At 48.3% G+C, this 13958-nt stretch overlaps 5 protein-coding genes across 5 annotated transcripts; 3 read left to right on the top strand and 2 right to left on the bottom strand.

Annotated features, from left to right (window-relative positions):
- The first annotated feature begins 363 nt into the window (after positions 1-363).
- On the top strand, positions 364-4394 carry FOMMEDRAFT_21610 (uncharacterized protein). The gene is made up of 11 exons (XM_007268381.1): positions 364-910; positions 967-1030; positions 1085-1195; positions 1255-1427; positions 1492-1726; positions 1782-2464; positions 2514-2627; positions 2681-2733; positions 2787-3138; positions 3195-3342; positions 3405-4394. The coding sequence occupies exons 1-11, from the start codon at positions 525-527 to the stop codon at positions 4254-4256; spliced, it is 3171 nt and encodes a 1056-aa protein (XP_007268443.1). The 5' UTR covers positions 364-524; the 3' UTR covers positions 4257-4394.
- Positions 4395-4462: 68 nt separating this feature from the next.
- Positions 4463-5984, bottom strand: FOMMEDRAFT_110762 (DUF1682-domain-containing protein). Its single transcript, XM_007268380.1, has 6 exons — positions 5864-5984; positions 5707-5803; positions 5314-5647; positions 5195-5252; positions 5043-5143; positions 4463-4986 (listed from the first exon to the last, which is right to left on the bottom strand). The coding sequence occupies exons 1-6, from the start codon at positions 5973-5975 to the stop codon at positions 4579-4581; spliced, it is 1110 nt and encodes a 369-aa protein (XP_007268442.1). The 5' UTR covers positions 5976-5984; the 3' UTR covers positions 4463-4578.
- Positions 5985-6143: 159 nt separating this feature from the next.
- On the top strand, positions 6144-7077 carry FOMMEDRAFT_21608 (uncharacterized protein). The gene is made up of 3 exons (XM_007268379.1): positions 6144-6330; positions 6438-6485; positions 6563-7077. The coding sequence occupies exons 1-3, from the start codon at positions 6280-6282 to the stop codon at positions 6977-6979; spliced, it is 516 nt and encodes a 171-aa protein (XP_007268441.1). The 5' UTR covers positions 6144-6279; the 3' UTR covers positions 6980-7077.
- A 117-nt stretch (positions 7078-7194) lies between these two features.
- On the top strand, positions 7195-10893 carry FOMMEDRAFT_89341 (uncharacterized protein; the record flags this gene model as incomplete). The annotated part of the gene is made up of 9 exons (XM_007268378.1): positions 7195-7986; positions 8040-8126; positions 8185-8656; positions 8701-8797; positions 8854-9054; positions 9117-9271; positions 9326-9585; positions 9637-9787; positions 9848-10893. 9 exons carry the CDS (start codon positions 7195-7197, stop codon positions 10891-10893), a joined length of 3261 nt encoding a protein of 1086 aa, XP_007268440.1.
- Positions 10894-11438: 545 nt separating this feature from the next.
- FOMMEDRAFT_125850 (uncharacterized protein) lies at positions 11439-13839 on the bottom strand. Its single transcript, XM_007268377.1, has 10 exons — positions 13789-13839; positions 13681-13724; positions 13534-13613; positions 13354-13468; positions 13238-13290; positions 13032-13160; positions 12260-12960; positions 12053-12167; positions 11712-11855; positions 11439-11583 (listed from the first exon to the last, which is right to left on the bottom strand). Exons 1-7 carry the CDS (start codon positions 13789-13791, stop codon positions 12827-12829), a joined length of 558 nt encoding a protein of 185 aa, XP_007268439.1. The 5' UTR covers positions 13792-13839; the 3' UTR covers positions 11439-11583; positions 11712-11855; positions 12053-12167; positions 12260-12826.
- Between the last annotated feature and the right edge of the window lie 119 nt (positions 13840-13958).

The raw sequence follows: 13958 nt of genomic DNA, 5'->3' as shown, positions 1-13958 counted from the left end.
ATTCGCGCTGCGTGCCCTCTGTTGGTCAGTTGGGCTGCAAAAATTGAATGCGCCCGAGCATCTTATGCGCTCACTCGACGTATCATACACTTGTGTTATCTGCATTCCTGTCCGATAAAAGCTACATTTGACTGATACTCCACCAACAAAAAAATGCGTGGCTTCACACGCTGGATCCGGAACATCGCTCAATGGCCTTGCGTCATGATGGTTCCTATGGGATCATCTGACAGTGCTATTGTTGGTATGCTACAGTGCCAATGGAATTTCGACGACGAGAGTTGTCGATCGGAGTGACAAATATAATTAAACGACGTAAAACGCGCTGGTGATAGAGCCAAAGCGAGCCAAACAAGTGGACTCTCTTATTCAAGGGTGTCAAAAGTCACGAGCGTGTCACTGTCAGAATATGGGAATAACTGCTCTTTCCTGCCTTGGTCGCGTCTGCTACTCCAAGTCTAAGTCTACTCCCGGCCATGTACAGCTACAGTCACTCGCTCCTGTCCGACTACTAGCACGCAATTATGGACAGACCTCGCCTGCGCACGTCTGCCTCACCGCCTGTCTCCCCTCCTTTGTCGCCCACCGTCTCCAGCTCGTCTGTCTCTCGCGTTTCGCCTATTCAGCGCAGGACTCAGCCGCTCAAGTCTCAAATTCCAAGTCTGCCCAGACGTCTGCTTGTTCCGACATTCTGCTCCAAACCAGCTCTACCCGACCTTGAGCTCCGTCCAGTCAAGAGCAAGTCTAGTAGTAACAGACTTACTAGGGGCCGAGCGGACTCTGCACCGCCAGAACCCCTACAGTCCGAGTTTAGGGATGAGAGGCGCTGGTTCAATATCGACGTCCAGTTTGAAGTGGTGGAAGAAGACGTGAAGATCTCCGGTTACCAGATATTTGCAGTAGAGAAGTGGTGAGCCGGAATGCCCCGTATGCAGTTGCTATCTTAATTTCCTGTCGTGTTGCAAGGATCGTCGACCGTAGTCGAACAACTGTCTTACTTACTGTCTACACTGGTGACCCGAAAGACACGGTATAATGATTTGCCACCATTGTATCCGATGCACAATGAACATATTGCTTTTAGATTACTGTAACCGCTCTTGCTCCTGAGGCTTCACTCTCAGACATCGAAGCACGCCAGGAATGGGAAAGGATTATCCACGAGCTTCGTAAGGATGGTGCTCGACCGCGCGAGGTCCGTTTCAGGACATTCTGTTGCTGCTTTTTTTCTTATTCAGGCTCTCCCTTGTGTAGACGGATGAAGGCCTCATCATGGTCACGTCTCTTGCAAATTTTCGATCCGATTACACCGTGGTACATATTCCGGACGGAGACTTTCTTGCACATCGCCAACAACTTTACGTGAATATCAATTTGCTGCGCATGGGATGCAGCGGAAGGAGCGCATTAACTCTGCAGGAACCAAGGTCCGTCCATCGGACCTCTAACACTAAGATTGAAACACACAACTTATGGAAATAATGCACACAGTGATGCGACGAAAGATCGGTTCATTTCTATGTTCCATTTCGGCGATGCAATGCGAACTGGGGCACGTTTCAGACAAACTGTCTTAGAGCTTGTTCGGCTGATTCAGTGTGGGCTATCTCTATTCGATTTATTCCCAGTAGATTTTCAAGAACAAGACGGCCTCCTCTGTGACAATACGGTAGAGGGGATCCAGAAATGGATAGCTAATGTTGGCGAGCCGTACATGAAAGTCGAGGTAGGCAGAATATCACGTGAAATTCTTCACTCTATCTATATTAAGTTATTTGCAGCCTACAGAAAGAGTGGCAGATCCCTCAATTGTCTCTGCTATCATAAGCCTCGCACTTTCAGTGCGTAACAAACTTAGTGCAATTGGGTTTCAGAACGTCCCCAAGGATCCGTTCCTTCACCCCCGTCGATTTACACGATCTCTCGCTGCTTATGTCAACCAGCGCCTTGCTCAACCCCCATCCGCTTCAAGTGGGACAACTATTCACCATGCTTACCTGAATCTGGCACTAATCAAGCATATCGACGTGGCGTATGAAAAGTACAAATCATCGGAAGCATACAAGCTCCATCGTGTTGTGCTTAATAAATTGGATGACATCACTTCCGTGACAACCTCAGCTATGACAAGTTCGAAAGATCCATCTCATGGAAGATCCATGTCACTATCTCTTTCTGCGAAAGAAAGGGAAGCGGAGAGTCTAGTTGAGCCGACTTCCGATTTGGCGGGCTTCATTAGTAAAATCGGAGCTCTGCGTAGAAAAGACTGTGGGGCGAGTGTTAGATATTTATGGGTGGGAAAGTTCGACCAGTTAGAAAGGAAGAGGCAGGAGAGCATCTGGAGTGATGCAGAGGAGGAAAGAGAAAAGGAGCGGGAACGAAGCGATTCGGAGGATGAAGGAGATACTCCAGGCGTGTTTCCCTGGCCCAGCAAGGTGACAAAGAAGATTGAGAATTGGGCAGGGTAAGTGATTAATGCTCCATTGATGTGCATTATTCACATATTCTGGCAGAGAATTTGGGAGGAGTAGGCTGAAGAAGACAAGCGTAGATATGACACCCTCAAAGGGGAAGAGGCCAGAGAATGTAACAAACGACTCAGTCGTCCCGTTTGTGGTTGTTTCAAGGTACATTTATGCAACTCGTGCTGCGCATGTGTTAACAAATGCTCTGTGATAAGGGAACAGGACGGGCCAATGTCAGGATTCAGCAGCGGCCAAGCATCACCTATCTGTACGTTCAGGATTCGTAAATGATTCCCACCTTCGTCTAACTCGCTACCACAGCTCCTTCCGCCTCTTATAACAACCTAGGCATATTCTCTTCAGCGCATGCATCAGCACTTGGGATTGACGAGGAAGAATACAGTCAACGCGTAAAACGGTTCAACAGGAAATGGCCTAGCCCAGTCACGCCAGTACGAAAGCGAGCATTCAGCTGGGCGGACCAGCAGAGTGCTGTAGGTTTACTGGACGAGGTATACGTAGACATAAAAGCAATGGAGGCAACCGTGTTCCCGTTTGGTATTAGCTACGATCCGAACGTCTTTCTGTGGACGAAGAACATCCCGACTCCTGGCGGGGAGAAGCCACCGAAACCAAAGAAGCCGAAAGAACCGTTCGTTCACAAGCTCAAGAGGTAAGCTAAACAATTCAGTTTGCGCAATCAGAAGTGTATCTGATTTTTTCACCTAGGTCGAATAGTTCCGATGACCTCGTTTTTGTCGACCCCGACGAGATCTTATCGAGAGAGCGCTTGCAAACGGATGTTGAACTTTGCATTCAATGCCTCATCATGCATAGGCGTAAAGCCCATGTCGAAGCTGTTATTACTGTCTTACAGGTGAACACTCCGTTCACTGCATATCACAAACTCCCTGCTCACTCTGACCTCCCATTTTCAAGGCTCTCATTCAAAGTAGCTCATCCACAAATGAGATGCTCTTGAAATATCACGAGGAGCACAGTGACCTGCTAAAGGAACTAGCAGAGAAGTGCCAAATTGCGGCCGATATAGAAGAGGCCATCTCCACCACGGACTCGGCTTCAGCAGATACGGATGCGCTACGCTACGAAGCGAACTTCCTTGACGTTGCTGGCTTGTGGCGCATGGCACAGACTCCCCGATTACGGGTCTTCGCTATTCGGGATCGTGTGTTCGGCGTACGGAATCGACGACGTTTTCCGCTTTCCACTCCCGGCCAAGTACACATCAGCGGGCATGGGCGTTTTAACCGTGTACAGAAGCGGCTGGACGGGAGTGAGCGGTTGGTGGACTTCTTGGGTCGTACAGAAAGTGAAGTGGAGGAAGAGGGCGAGTTACCTGAGGACTTACGCCTCGAAGGCGAGGACGATAGTGAAGACGATCATGAGTTGCGGATACATACCGAGTCCGAGGGCGCTCAAGAAGGTCGATTCCAAGCGTTGAACAATTGGTTACTTGCGCTATTCACGAAGTGGGGCCGCGTATTGGGCGGTGGTGGTGCTACACACCCTACACACCCTGAGCCGCGGACTGTAATGGGAGATAACCATGCTCCACCCGAGAAGGAAGCGAAACACGATTTCGATGAGGTCGACGGCCCCCAATCAGACTTGCCTATCGATGATCAATATAAGACACCCGCTCGTCGGACACCCAATTTTATTGCCAACGGGCATCATCATCGGCTTAGCACTGTCGGCGAAGAGGAAGAACCGATTAGCATGCCCAACACACCGACGATACCGGGACTGCCACGTCTTCATAGTCGTTGAACATCGGGTCTGCTTCTTGAGATCTTGTGAGGCTGTTGGGTTGCACTGTTATGATCATCGTTATTTTTTTGAGGGATCGAATCGAGCTGTATCATTATGTCTTGTTATTTTCTGCTTTTGCTTTGCTTTGCACGTTTATAGCCACACTGTATACCAGCTAATAATGGGCAATGATGTCTCACATGGTACCTAACAAATGCAATTAAATTAAATCTGGCCTGTACACAAACTATACGGACAGTAGATCGGAATCAAAAGGATGTAAGACATCTTTTTACCACATCCAACACAACACAGATCATAACGAACCCAAGTAAAACCACTACTTCTTCGTGATCCTTCCCTGAGCCTTCCTCATCTGTCTCTTCCTTCCCCTCTCCAACTCCTTCTGCTGCTCCGCAGCACTCAACTTCGCAATCCGCTCATCATGTGCCTTCTTCCTCGCAGCAGCCTTATCTAATTCCTTCTCTTCTCTCTCCTCCGCTTCTGATTCTTTACGTATCGTCTCGTCGAGCTCTTCCCGTGCTTTGCGGAGTTTAGTGCGCGTTTCGGGGCGGAAGGAGAGACGGTTGGATTCGAGTGCGTCGATGAGTGTGAAGATGGATTTGATGAGTGGGATAGTTGAGGTGAGGTGGGATTGTGGGGGGAGGCGGAGGGAGAGGATGACGTGTCGTTCGCGTTGGTCTGCTGGGATGGGGATGCCGGGGCGTTCACGGGGTTGGTCGGTAATCTGTCAGTTGGTGAGAATAGGCAACCTTGTGATAGGGGATAGGAAGCGGCTCTTACGGTTAGAGACTTGACGTAGGGCCTAACGGAGGGGTCGTTAAATGCAGTACCGATGTTCAGAGGGCCAGGTTTAAGCAGAGTCTCGGTTATATCGGCGTATTCTACATCAACGTCAACCAGGGTCAGATGAAAAGTACTTCACAACCACGAACCCGACATGACACAGTATCCGCCGCTCAGAAGGGGACTCTCCGTAGTTCGAGTAAGTGTCTGTATAAAATCGGAAAAGCAATGAGCGAATTCGAATTTAGTAAACGAAAAATAAACTGACAAGATCCCATCTGTCCTGTTTGATAGTTCTCAAGTTCTCCTTCGATACGACACCCCAGACGAAGCCCGGGGTGGTAGAAGACTGGAAAAGCTTGAAGTCAAGCTCGACCTCGTCTTCAGTTCTATAAGTGAGCTCAATCATTCCCCATGCAAAACGATAAAGCATCCTTATGAAGTCATGACGCGGAAGGAGCGTGATAATACTGTGCAACGAGGCAACGTTGCGCCGACCAGTTGAGAAGTTGAAGAAGTCACAGTGGCCGTCAGCTACTAAACCCGATGTAGCTGATGGTTTGGAAAACTGCTGGGATAGTAGTGGTGAGAGGGCGTTCACCCTGCACGAATGAATGATGAGTTACAGCGTCAATTGAGGAAGACACGTTTGCATGCTCACCATGCCTCTGCTCGTCTCTTATTGAGCGACTTTCCGATGAAGTACCATGCGAAGTAAACCGCGATTCCAGCAAACAAGAAGGCCTCGACCTTGAACACTGCAGAAAAGAAATTGTAAGTGAGGGAATTTGAAATCAAATACTGAAAAGACAACGAACAAGCGGGTCTGAAGACGAGAGACTTCCACCTGTACTCCAAGCCGTCATACTCTGGAGACGTATAAGGCGGAGGCGGCGAGAGTGCCTTTGCCAGGTCGGAGAGGACGTTCATGGTGTCCCGTTAAGCCAACTAGAGAAGTTGGATTACAGCGTGCGGGAAGATATTCTGCTTATGTACAACATCGGATCCCAAAGAGGAAATGGAAATTCTTGCAGTGATTGTCTTGAGGTACTTTCTGGCCATCGCAGCTGCTGAACATCTCAAATTGAGCCGGGGATCGAGCCGCAGCCCTTTACAGTACAGTCTCCTCCTTTAATTCCGCTATTAAAGCGCCCAATGTCTTATGTCGTCCTTTGTCCTCTCTCTACTGTCCTGTGTCTCTTGCCTTTCGACGCTAATATTCGTATTCTGCATCATGAGCCAGCCGAACGGAGGCCAGGGCTTCTTCTCCGTGCCGGATTTCCTCGTGAGTCCCCTATGCTGTAATACCGAGCGCCATTTGTAGTATCTCAACATCTTCATGCCGCTTCAACTCTATCTTTCCATTCTCCGCTTCTGACGCTCATCTCTTAGAGACATTATCGCATTGTGCACAACACTTTGCGAGAGGCTGACATGGAGGTGAGCGATTGCTCATCTTTCTCTGCGGTACACGTTTATTGTTTGTTCGTAAATAATGCTATCTATTTTTATCGCAGAGCGCCACCTCAATGACGGAACCCACAAACTTTGGGAAAATCGTCGTAAATGCCCTCGCAGCCATGACAAAAAATGGAGGCATCGATCAACGATTACTACGAATGTATCTCACCATGACACCATCGTATCTCGTCATGGACACGAGCATGAACTCAGAGGGCGGCAAAACGAGCTGGCGGACGGGCTTTATGCGCTTGGTGGAAGTTCTTGTCGCACTGCACAAGCGTGGGGAACTCGAACTCGAAACGGTAAACGAGGCGTCAAAGGCCTGTTCGGAGTGCTGGAGCATATCCGGCTCTTGGCGGGGCTTGGAGGAGTGCAAAGAGACAATAAGGGAGGTTGCCGCAAAGCTGAAGACTCTGCTTGATCCAAACGGACGGACGTTCCAAGGACAGCAAATCTATACACCGGGATAATATTGACGATGTTGTAATAGTGTATAATAGTTTCGTATATTTTGTTGTTCGCAGATCATGTACAGTTGCATAGATGACATAGGAGAATGTCCACAGCTCTTGATTCCGTGTACCTAAATACGTCAGCATGCATCGCCACACAATCTGCTGTGTTTTGCGGATATTACAGACATCCGCAGTGTCTGCTCCTCACTCTTCTCCTCCCTCCTTCACTCATGGCCAGTACAGACCAGGTCGCACCAGCGATCTCATCCTCGTCCTCGCTGCATAGTATCTCCAAGCCGACGCGTAGTCTACCTCCCGAACCACTCGATACCGAAGCCGCGGCTCAGACTCAGCCCAACGGCTCCATCGGCCACGAACCTGTAATCGCATCACCAGTCGATGACAAGAATTACAAGGATGAAGAGAACGAGAAAGCAGCACTCTTGACACCTATCCGAGCACACTATCTCAAGAAATCGCTCGTCTCATTACAATTCCGCCGCGAACTCGATGGCATATCCACTTCGTCGCCTTTGCCAAATGTCTCGACGCTCTCCTATCTGGGCTCACCGTTCAACGCACCACCTCGCGATGCCCCTCCTCTTGATCTTCCATTCCTGAAATACATGTTCCGCCAGTTCGTGCTTACGTTTCCCTTCCTCGCCTCGGCGCCGAAGAATTTCTTCCCGGAGAAGCTTCAGCCATTCATTGCTAGCGTCCTTTCGCGCAATCTTTCAGGCACAAATATCATGGAAGAGGGTGAAGAGGATACAGAAGATGCTATGCGAAGGAAAGTGCTGTCGAAGTTAGAGAAACAATTCTCTCTGGTACTGGTTTCAGCCACAAAGCTCGTTGAAGCTGAGGAAGTAGTGCGGCTCACTCAAGCCGATCTGAACCGTCTGGAGACGATTGCCAGGAAACGACAGGCGAGACTTCAAAAGAAGAAGGAAGTATTTGAGGTCAATATTGTCTGCGTACGGGCTGTGGTTGATAAGGGTCGTATGAGAAGCAAGGTTCACGAGGTCAGACATCTTGCATATATGCGTGTTTCTTGAGATTCTGAACCACGAGATAGGAGTTCATCATCAGGACTCGGCGGACCAATTTCCCTGACGTATTCGTATCAAGGCGATATGGTGACTTTAAAACCCTGGCTGAAGAGGTATGCTATCCAGCAGTACATAGATGTCTTGGAAAACTAACAACGATGTCGACTTCAGCTCCGCAAACGCTACCCTGAGGAAGAGGTTCGACCCCCTCCGGCGAAAGACAAATCGACTGTGGTAACGAGTGCTGCATCAACAGCAGCGGCTACTAGTCCTTCGTCCACATTGATGCCGTCATCTCTGTCCAGCCAAGCAAACGACAGCCAAGAATCAGTTATATCTCTGAGCACACAGCAAGCGATCCAGAATATACGGCTGGCTCGGGAGAAGAACCGCCTGACGTTACGAGCATATCTTAATTCACTTCTCAATAATCCTACCTTAGGGTCATCACCAGTATTATTACATTTCCTTTTGTCAAATCCGACAAAATTAAGCAGGGACGAGTTGGAAGATGCTCACAGAAGGGAGGAATATGACCGAAGGCGAGACGAAGGACGGATTCATTTTGCACATGCGATTGCTGCACGCGTTGAAGGTCTGCGAGGTGCTATTAGGACTGTAAAGAGTGACGCCATGGCGAAGGGTAAGTCGTGATTATCAGTTTAGTACTATACTGACATTTACCAGACGGTTTGATGCACATTTTTTCCTGTGTTCGAGCAACGGCAAACGTTCATGATCTTCCTCAAGAGTATCAGGCGGTGTTTGAATGGGGGCGTATATCGTGAGCCCCGTGTCCAGCGTTAGGTGACTGTCGACAATCTGACCTACTTTCTTCAGTTTGGCATCGAGTATATTCCAGCACTTCGTGGCGTCTGACGATGCATCAGAGAACTTTGCATCCCTGAAGCGGCTCCACGGTCTCATGCCATATCTTGTGCTCAGAGGTATTCTGAAAATTAGCAACCCTATGGCGATGGTCCGGGGTGTTCTCGATCTTTTCTTAGCTCAACCCTTCGGCGGGCGAAGCCTATTGCAGAGGTGATTAATTTCCACAAGTCTCACGTTATTGTGTTTCTCTGATTCTAATGGTTTCGTCGTAGGATGTTTACGAGTTCGCTGCAGGAGGGTGTCAGCGCACTTCAAGAGGATATCGAATCTGTCAAGGAGAAAATTGAAGACGACGTCATTTGTGAGAAGATTCGTCAGTTCATATATGCGCCGCGGGAGATCCAGAATATTTACAAAGCGGATGCTGGTACGTTTTCAAGCCACAATTGCGTTACTAGAATCTCACATCTTTTATTGACAGTTGCGGAAGGTGTAAATCTCTTGACTGTTGTTCTTCGATCTGGAGAGGCACCTGCATTGACGCGTCCCCAATTGCATCGGGTGATGCGTGCGCACCGTGCACATGCCGAATACCTTCGACAACGCGCCGAGTTTGTAGACTCAGACGACGATGACGGTCCCCAGGATGAAGATGCTTGGTTATATGAAGACCTCACGATTTTGGCTAAGTTGTACTCGCAGTTACGTGATAAGGAGCAAATAATAGAACTGATCTTCGAGGTACGTTCCTGTGCTTATGACCAGTATTCAGCGGCTTGATTTGTTCCGCAGGGAACGACTTCCGAATTACTAAAAGACATAATCACGATATTCTACTCACCATTAGCTCAAGTCTACAAGGCTGCTAGTATAGGGGATTCCCTGAGTGATCTACAGAGTTTTATTAATGATTTAATTCGAACTGTAGAAGGGGCGGAAGAAAGTGCGCCAGCCATTCCTCTACCGCCTGTAGCAATTTTCCCTAACTCTAATTTTCTACCAGCTAATCAAGATAATCCTCAAATAATCGTTCAGACGTTCATCGACCTTGTTGAAAGGCATGAGCAATCGTTCTACAACTTTGTTCATAAAGTCCATGCGAAGGGCGAAGGACTATTCGACAATCTTATGAAATGGATCCAGCTCTTCTTGTCTGTATTTCGAGAGGGTTTCGACGAGAAAGTCAGTCTGGAGTTCCTCCTCCCTCACACTGGACCAGACCGGGTTGCGATTATGAAGGAGCTCGATGATATTGCTTTGTACCATTACAAACTGAAGCTTGCACACGAGGATAAACTTCGGCGTCGTTTTGGTCGGGCGCAAAATCAGTCAGAGGCCGATGCGGAAGACGAGGCGGCGCAACTATTAGTCAATGGCGTAGTGCACGACTTGAGCTTTGGCGAACTTGTTCGTGGAGATGCGGAGGATATGGATGCTGCGATGAGTGATGAAGATGACAGCAGTGACGACACGGAAGACAGTGACGAGGAAGAGGAAACGTCGGAGTCCGACTCTGAGTCGGAAAGTGGGTTGAGTAGAGAAGATGGTCCTCCCGTACCACCAAAACCAATCCATAGGGCATCGACGATTGCAGGTTCGACACGGGAGAGTCTCACTCCGCAAAGGATCGAGCGACATGCTTCTCAGCCGCATCATTCGCCTCATCAACGATACAACTATCGTGGACGAGATGCACAACGCGAAGTAGCACCTCCGGTACATAAGCTTCGTTCGCGTTCGCGCTCCATCGGAGCGTTGAAGTCCATTTTCTCTCGAAATAACGCGGATGCTCCGCCCGTTCCGCCGTTACCATCCTATGTTCCTCAATCACCACTTGGAAAGCCTCTCCCACCCAGCCCTCTTTCTGCTCGTTCTTCACAGGACAGTCAGATATCGCAAGCCACACCGCGTCGTCGGGCGTGGTCATCCCAGAACAGACCGAGTAAAAAGAAGAAAGATAAGGCTGCGCTAGAGTTGAAGCCTCCTGAGCTGAAGGAGATTCCGAATCTTTTGCCTATTTTCGTGGAAATGGTGAGTAAAACAATTTGATTATTTCGCCTTCCTCTTGCATTTATTGATTATTATTTTTTACCAGATGAGACCTCTGTTACGACCTTCGGCCCTTTAATTCTGAATTTGGGTTCTTTGTTTTCCTTCTTCCGTGGGACATAAGTACACTATGTTCGATCTATTTTTTTTCGTATAACTTATTTCCGCGAATGTATGGATACGCCTGTATCGTTAGTTTACTCAATTGTGCGTCTGAATGGTACTTAATGGACCGTATTCGGATTTTGCAAGAGCAAGGGTTTAAACTCTCTTGTAATGGTAAGGGACCTTCGTGCAAGTGATCGACGTGATCGACGCCCTAAGTGGTTCACAACTCGTCCATCCTTGTTACAGACAAACCATGACAGCAGCTCTCAATCCCTCAGACCTTTCCAACACAACCACACTCCCCGAACCACCCTCCCCAGATGAAGTAATCAAACACCTCGACGCCCTCGTCCGCTCCTCATCCAACCTCAACACCGACCCCTCCCTAATTCAAATCCGCGCAGCCGCCCTCTTCGCGCGTCTCAAAGCGCTCAACCGAGCTGCTAATGCTGCTACGCGTGTGCATAAACAGGCGACGAGTGAGGCAAGGAGTGTGATGGACCATACGCATTTGGGGTTACAGAACTTGCAGTATGAGAAGAGGCATTTGGAGAGGGAGATTGAGAAGTGTAGGCAATTTGCGTGAGTACTAAGTGGCTCAGCTGTCACCTTGGCTCTTTGTTCTCTATGAATGTTTACTGAGAATTTGATTTGGTTGTGGCTTGACGTTGCTGGCTTATGGTGCGATGTGTGGTGTGTGCGTCATATAGGTCCATATATCAAGACATCCCAATACACTCCCTTGAAGAGTTCGTCGAACTTGCACCTGAAGAATCCCGAACAGACGAGGTCCGAACGAATGAACACCAACTCATGCTTAACAGACTCAGCTTCGAGCTTTCTGAAAGACAACGGTTCGTGTTCATTATTCATCATTACCGTCATCTTTACTATTTCCTTACTACTTCCTTATCATTTCTTTACCTTACAATTTCCTTACCTTACCATTTCTTCATCATTACCCCCATCCACCCTTTCCTTCTGACTCTGGCTTTGCTTATACTTTTACTAATGAAATGACCTTACTCTGTTCTAATTATTCATTATACAGATTAGAACAACGAAGAAAAGAACTCACATCCCAAAAAGATGACCTCCTCAAACAGAGCAAAGCCAAGACTACGATGCTGGATAACGTGAAAGGACAAGTCGACTTATTAATGAAGGTCCGTCCTTTCCTTCCTTGCACAGTTCTTCCAATTTCGCCCCAAAGTAATCATGTACTAACGTGTCCCCTTCTTGGTTTCCATTCTTGTAGACGGCATCCGATATCCAGAAGAAAGTAGACGAAATGGTCAAGTCCATCCCCCCTGAGACAACCTGATATTGATAGGGATAGGGATACGAGGGATAGGGACACAGGATTCGGTCGTTTTCATATCGGATATCAATATTGTCTCGAGCATCGATCCTGTCTTGTTCCGCGCGGTCAAGTGTCAAGTCAGAAGCACACCATGCGTGTCTCATTCGCGGTAATAGGATGGCAGGACGGTAGAACGCCACGGAATATAGCACAAGAGAGGAGGGGATTTACGCAAGAAACTTGTAATTTATGACAAGTGATTTATTAGACTAACACAGATGATGGGGACGATAATACAAGCCATCCGAGGGATGCAATGCAAACCAGAGACCAAAGACAAGGAACGAGAAGAAACGAAAGAGCAGCACAGTGGTAATAACACAAGCGTCAGGTGATGGCGTCTGAATGAATGACAGCAACGCGGAAGAAGAGGAAGAGATGGAAATAAGAAGATGGTATAAGATGCGAAGATTGCGAATGACACGGGACGGGAAGTAACGAATCGAAGCGCGACAAGACTTCTCATTCTCGTTCCTCCTCGGGGTCACTGAAGCTCCCAATATCGCTCATCTCCACATCCTCATCTTCTTCCTCACCGGTTGCCTTTCCATCGGCAGCGTCAGCAGCTTCTTTCGTTGCGTAGCGTTGTACGTAGTCTGGTCAATCAAGAATGTATTATTATTATTATGAGTTGCACTACGACTAAATCGGATAAATGCACGGTTACCTTTGACCTTTGCATCGTAATCTTTCGGGTGGCGCATCAGGAGGGCGGCTGCATCTCCGTTCAAAGGATCATTCGGGTTCGGGTATCGTAAGAGTTGTGGAAGGAAGACTTCAAAGATGTTGATCATGTCTAACAAAGGGAGTAAGCATTTAATGAGTGACTATGGCCCATGGTGGTCGTCTCGAGCGACAAAGACAAAGACATACCGAACATTGGTGACCACGTCTGGTTTATCACGTCTAAACACACTGAACCACTCCTATTGCACAACCTCAGCCACTTGACTAATCAAGAGTGAAACTAAGAATGGAGGGATACGCACAGCTCGTCTATGTTCGGATGGAAGATCTTATTCATGAAACCAATAGATGGTGATTTGTACGGATATTGATCGGGAAGCTCGACGTGGATCTTCCAGACTCCGCCTGCGAAAGGAGCTGAGATGCATAAAGTGATGAGTTACGCATGCACATGACGGCTCAAAGACACTGTGCACACGCACTTTCCTCTGGGCCGTGGAAGCGGACATAGAACTCCTGGATGTTGTCGTTCACGAGGGTGACCTCATAGTCCGACATCAGTCTGCAGTACGATAGAGCTGACATTAGGGACAAACGTCGCCACACTGCGTACAAGGGAAGGGACGTACAGTTTCATGACATCTGTTTCGATGCGACGCTTGCTAGGCGAGGTGTATTGGCAGGAACGCCAGATTAGTCAAAGAATTCGATCTATAGTACATAATGAAGATACTTATCATAGCTGTATAGTGGTCGATACAGAGTGAGGCGGTGAGCAAGGGCAGCGGATACGAGGAGAGGGAGGGAGATTAGGAAGTAGAGTAAGAGGCAGGAGTGGACTACTTAAGTACCGTCACGGTGCGGCTGCGCCGATCATCGGTCCTTGCCGGTTTCACGCAACACACAC

Source organism: Fomitiporia mediterranea (assembly GCF_000271605.1).
Source record: "Fomitiporia mediterranea MF3/22 unplaced genomic scaffold FOMMEscaffold_8, whole genome shotgun sequence".
NCBI classification, from domain to species: Eukaryota; Fungi; Basidiomycota; class Agaricomycetes; order Hymenochaetales; family Hymenochaetaceae; genus Fomitiporia; species Fomitiporia mediterranea.
The sequence above is the reverse complement of the archived record's forward strand: the minus strand, read 5'-3'. Positions and strand labels throughout refer to the sequence as shown.

Excerpts from the sequence above, each read along its gene's own strand:
- FOMMEDRAFT_21610 (XM_007268381.1), top strand. The coding sequence starts at position 525 with ATGGACAGACCTCGCCTGCGCACGTCTGCCTCACCGCCTGTCTCCCCT. Across the intron at positions 1,428-1,491 it reads TTAACTCTGCAGGAACCAAG|TGATGCGACGAAAGATCGGT; the intron begins GTCCGTCCATCG and ends TAATGCACACAG. Across the intron at positions 1,727-1,781 it reads AGCCGTACATGAAAGTCGAG|CCTACAGAAAGAGTGGCAGA; the intron begins GTAGGCAGAATA and ends AGTTATTTGCAG.
- FOMMEDRAFT_110762 (XM_007268380.1), bottom strand. The coding sequence starts at position 5,975 with ATGAACGTCCTCTCCGACCTGGCAAAGGCACTCTCGCCGCCTCCGCCT. Across the intron at positions 5,253-5,313 it reads AACAGGACAGATGGGATCTT|ACACTTACTCGAACTACGGA; the intron begins GTCAGTTTATTT and ends GATTTTATACAG. Across the intron at positions 4,987-5,042 it reads CCTACGTCAAGTCTCTAACC|ATTACCGACCAACCCCGTGA; the intron begins GTAAGAGCCGCT and ends ACCAACTGACAG.
- FOMMEDRAFT_21608 (XM_007268379.1), top strand. The coding sequence starts at position 6,280 with ATGAGCCAGCCGAACGGAGGCCAGGGCTTCTTCTCCGTGCCGGATTTC. Across the intron at positions 6,331-6,437 it reads TCTCCGTGCCGGATTTCCTC|AGACATTATCGCATTGTGCA; the intron begins GTGAGTCCCCTA and ends CTCATCTCTTAG. Across the intron at positions 6,486-6,562 it reads TGCGAGAGGCTGACATGGAG|AGCGCCACCTCAATGACGGA; the intron begins GTGAGCGATTGC and ends TTTTTATCGCAG.
- FOMMEDRAFT_125850 (XM_007268377.1), bottom strand. Across the intron at positions 13,161-13,237 it reads GACGTGGTCACCAATGTTCG|ACATGATCAACATCTTTGAA; the intron begins GTATGTCTTTGT and ends TCCCTTTGTTAG. Across the intron at positions 12,961-13,031 it reads TTACGATGCAAAGGTCAAAG|ACTACGTACAACGCTACGCA; the intron begins GTAACCGTGCAT and ends TTGATTGACCAG.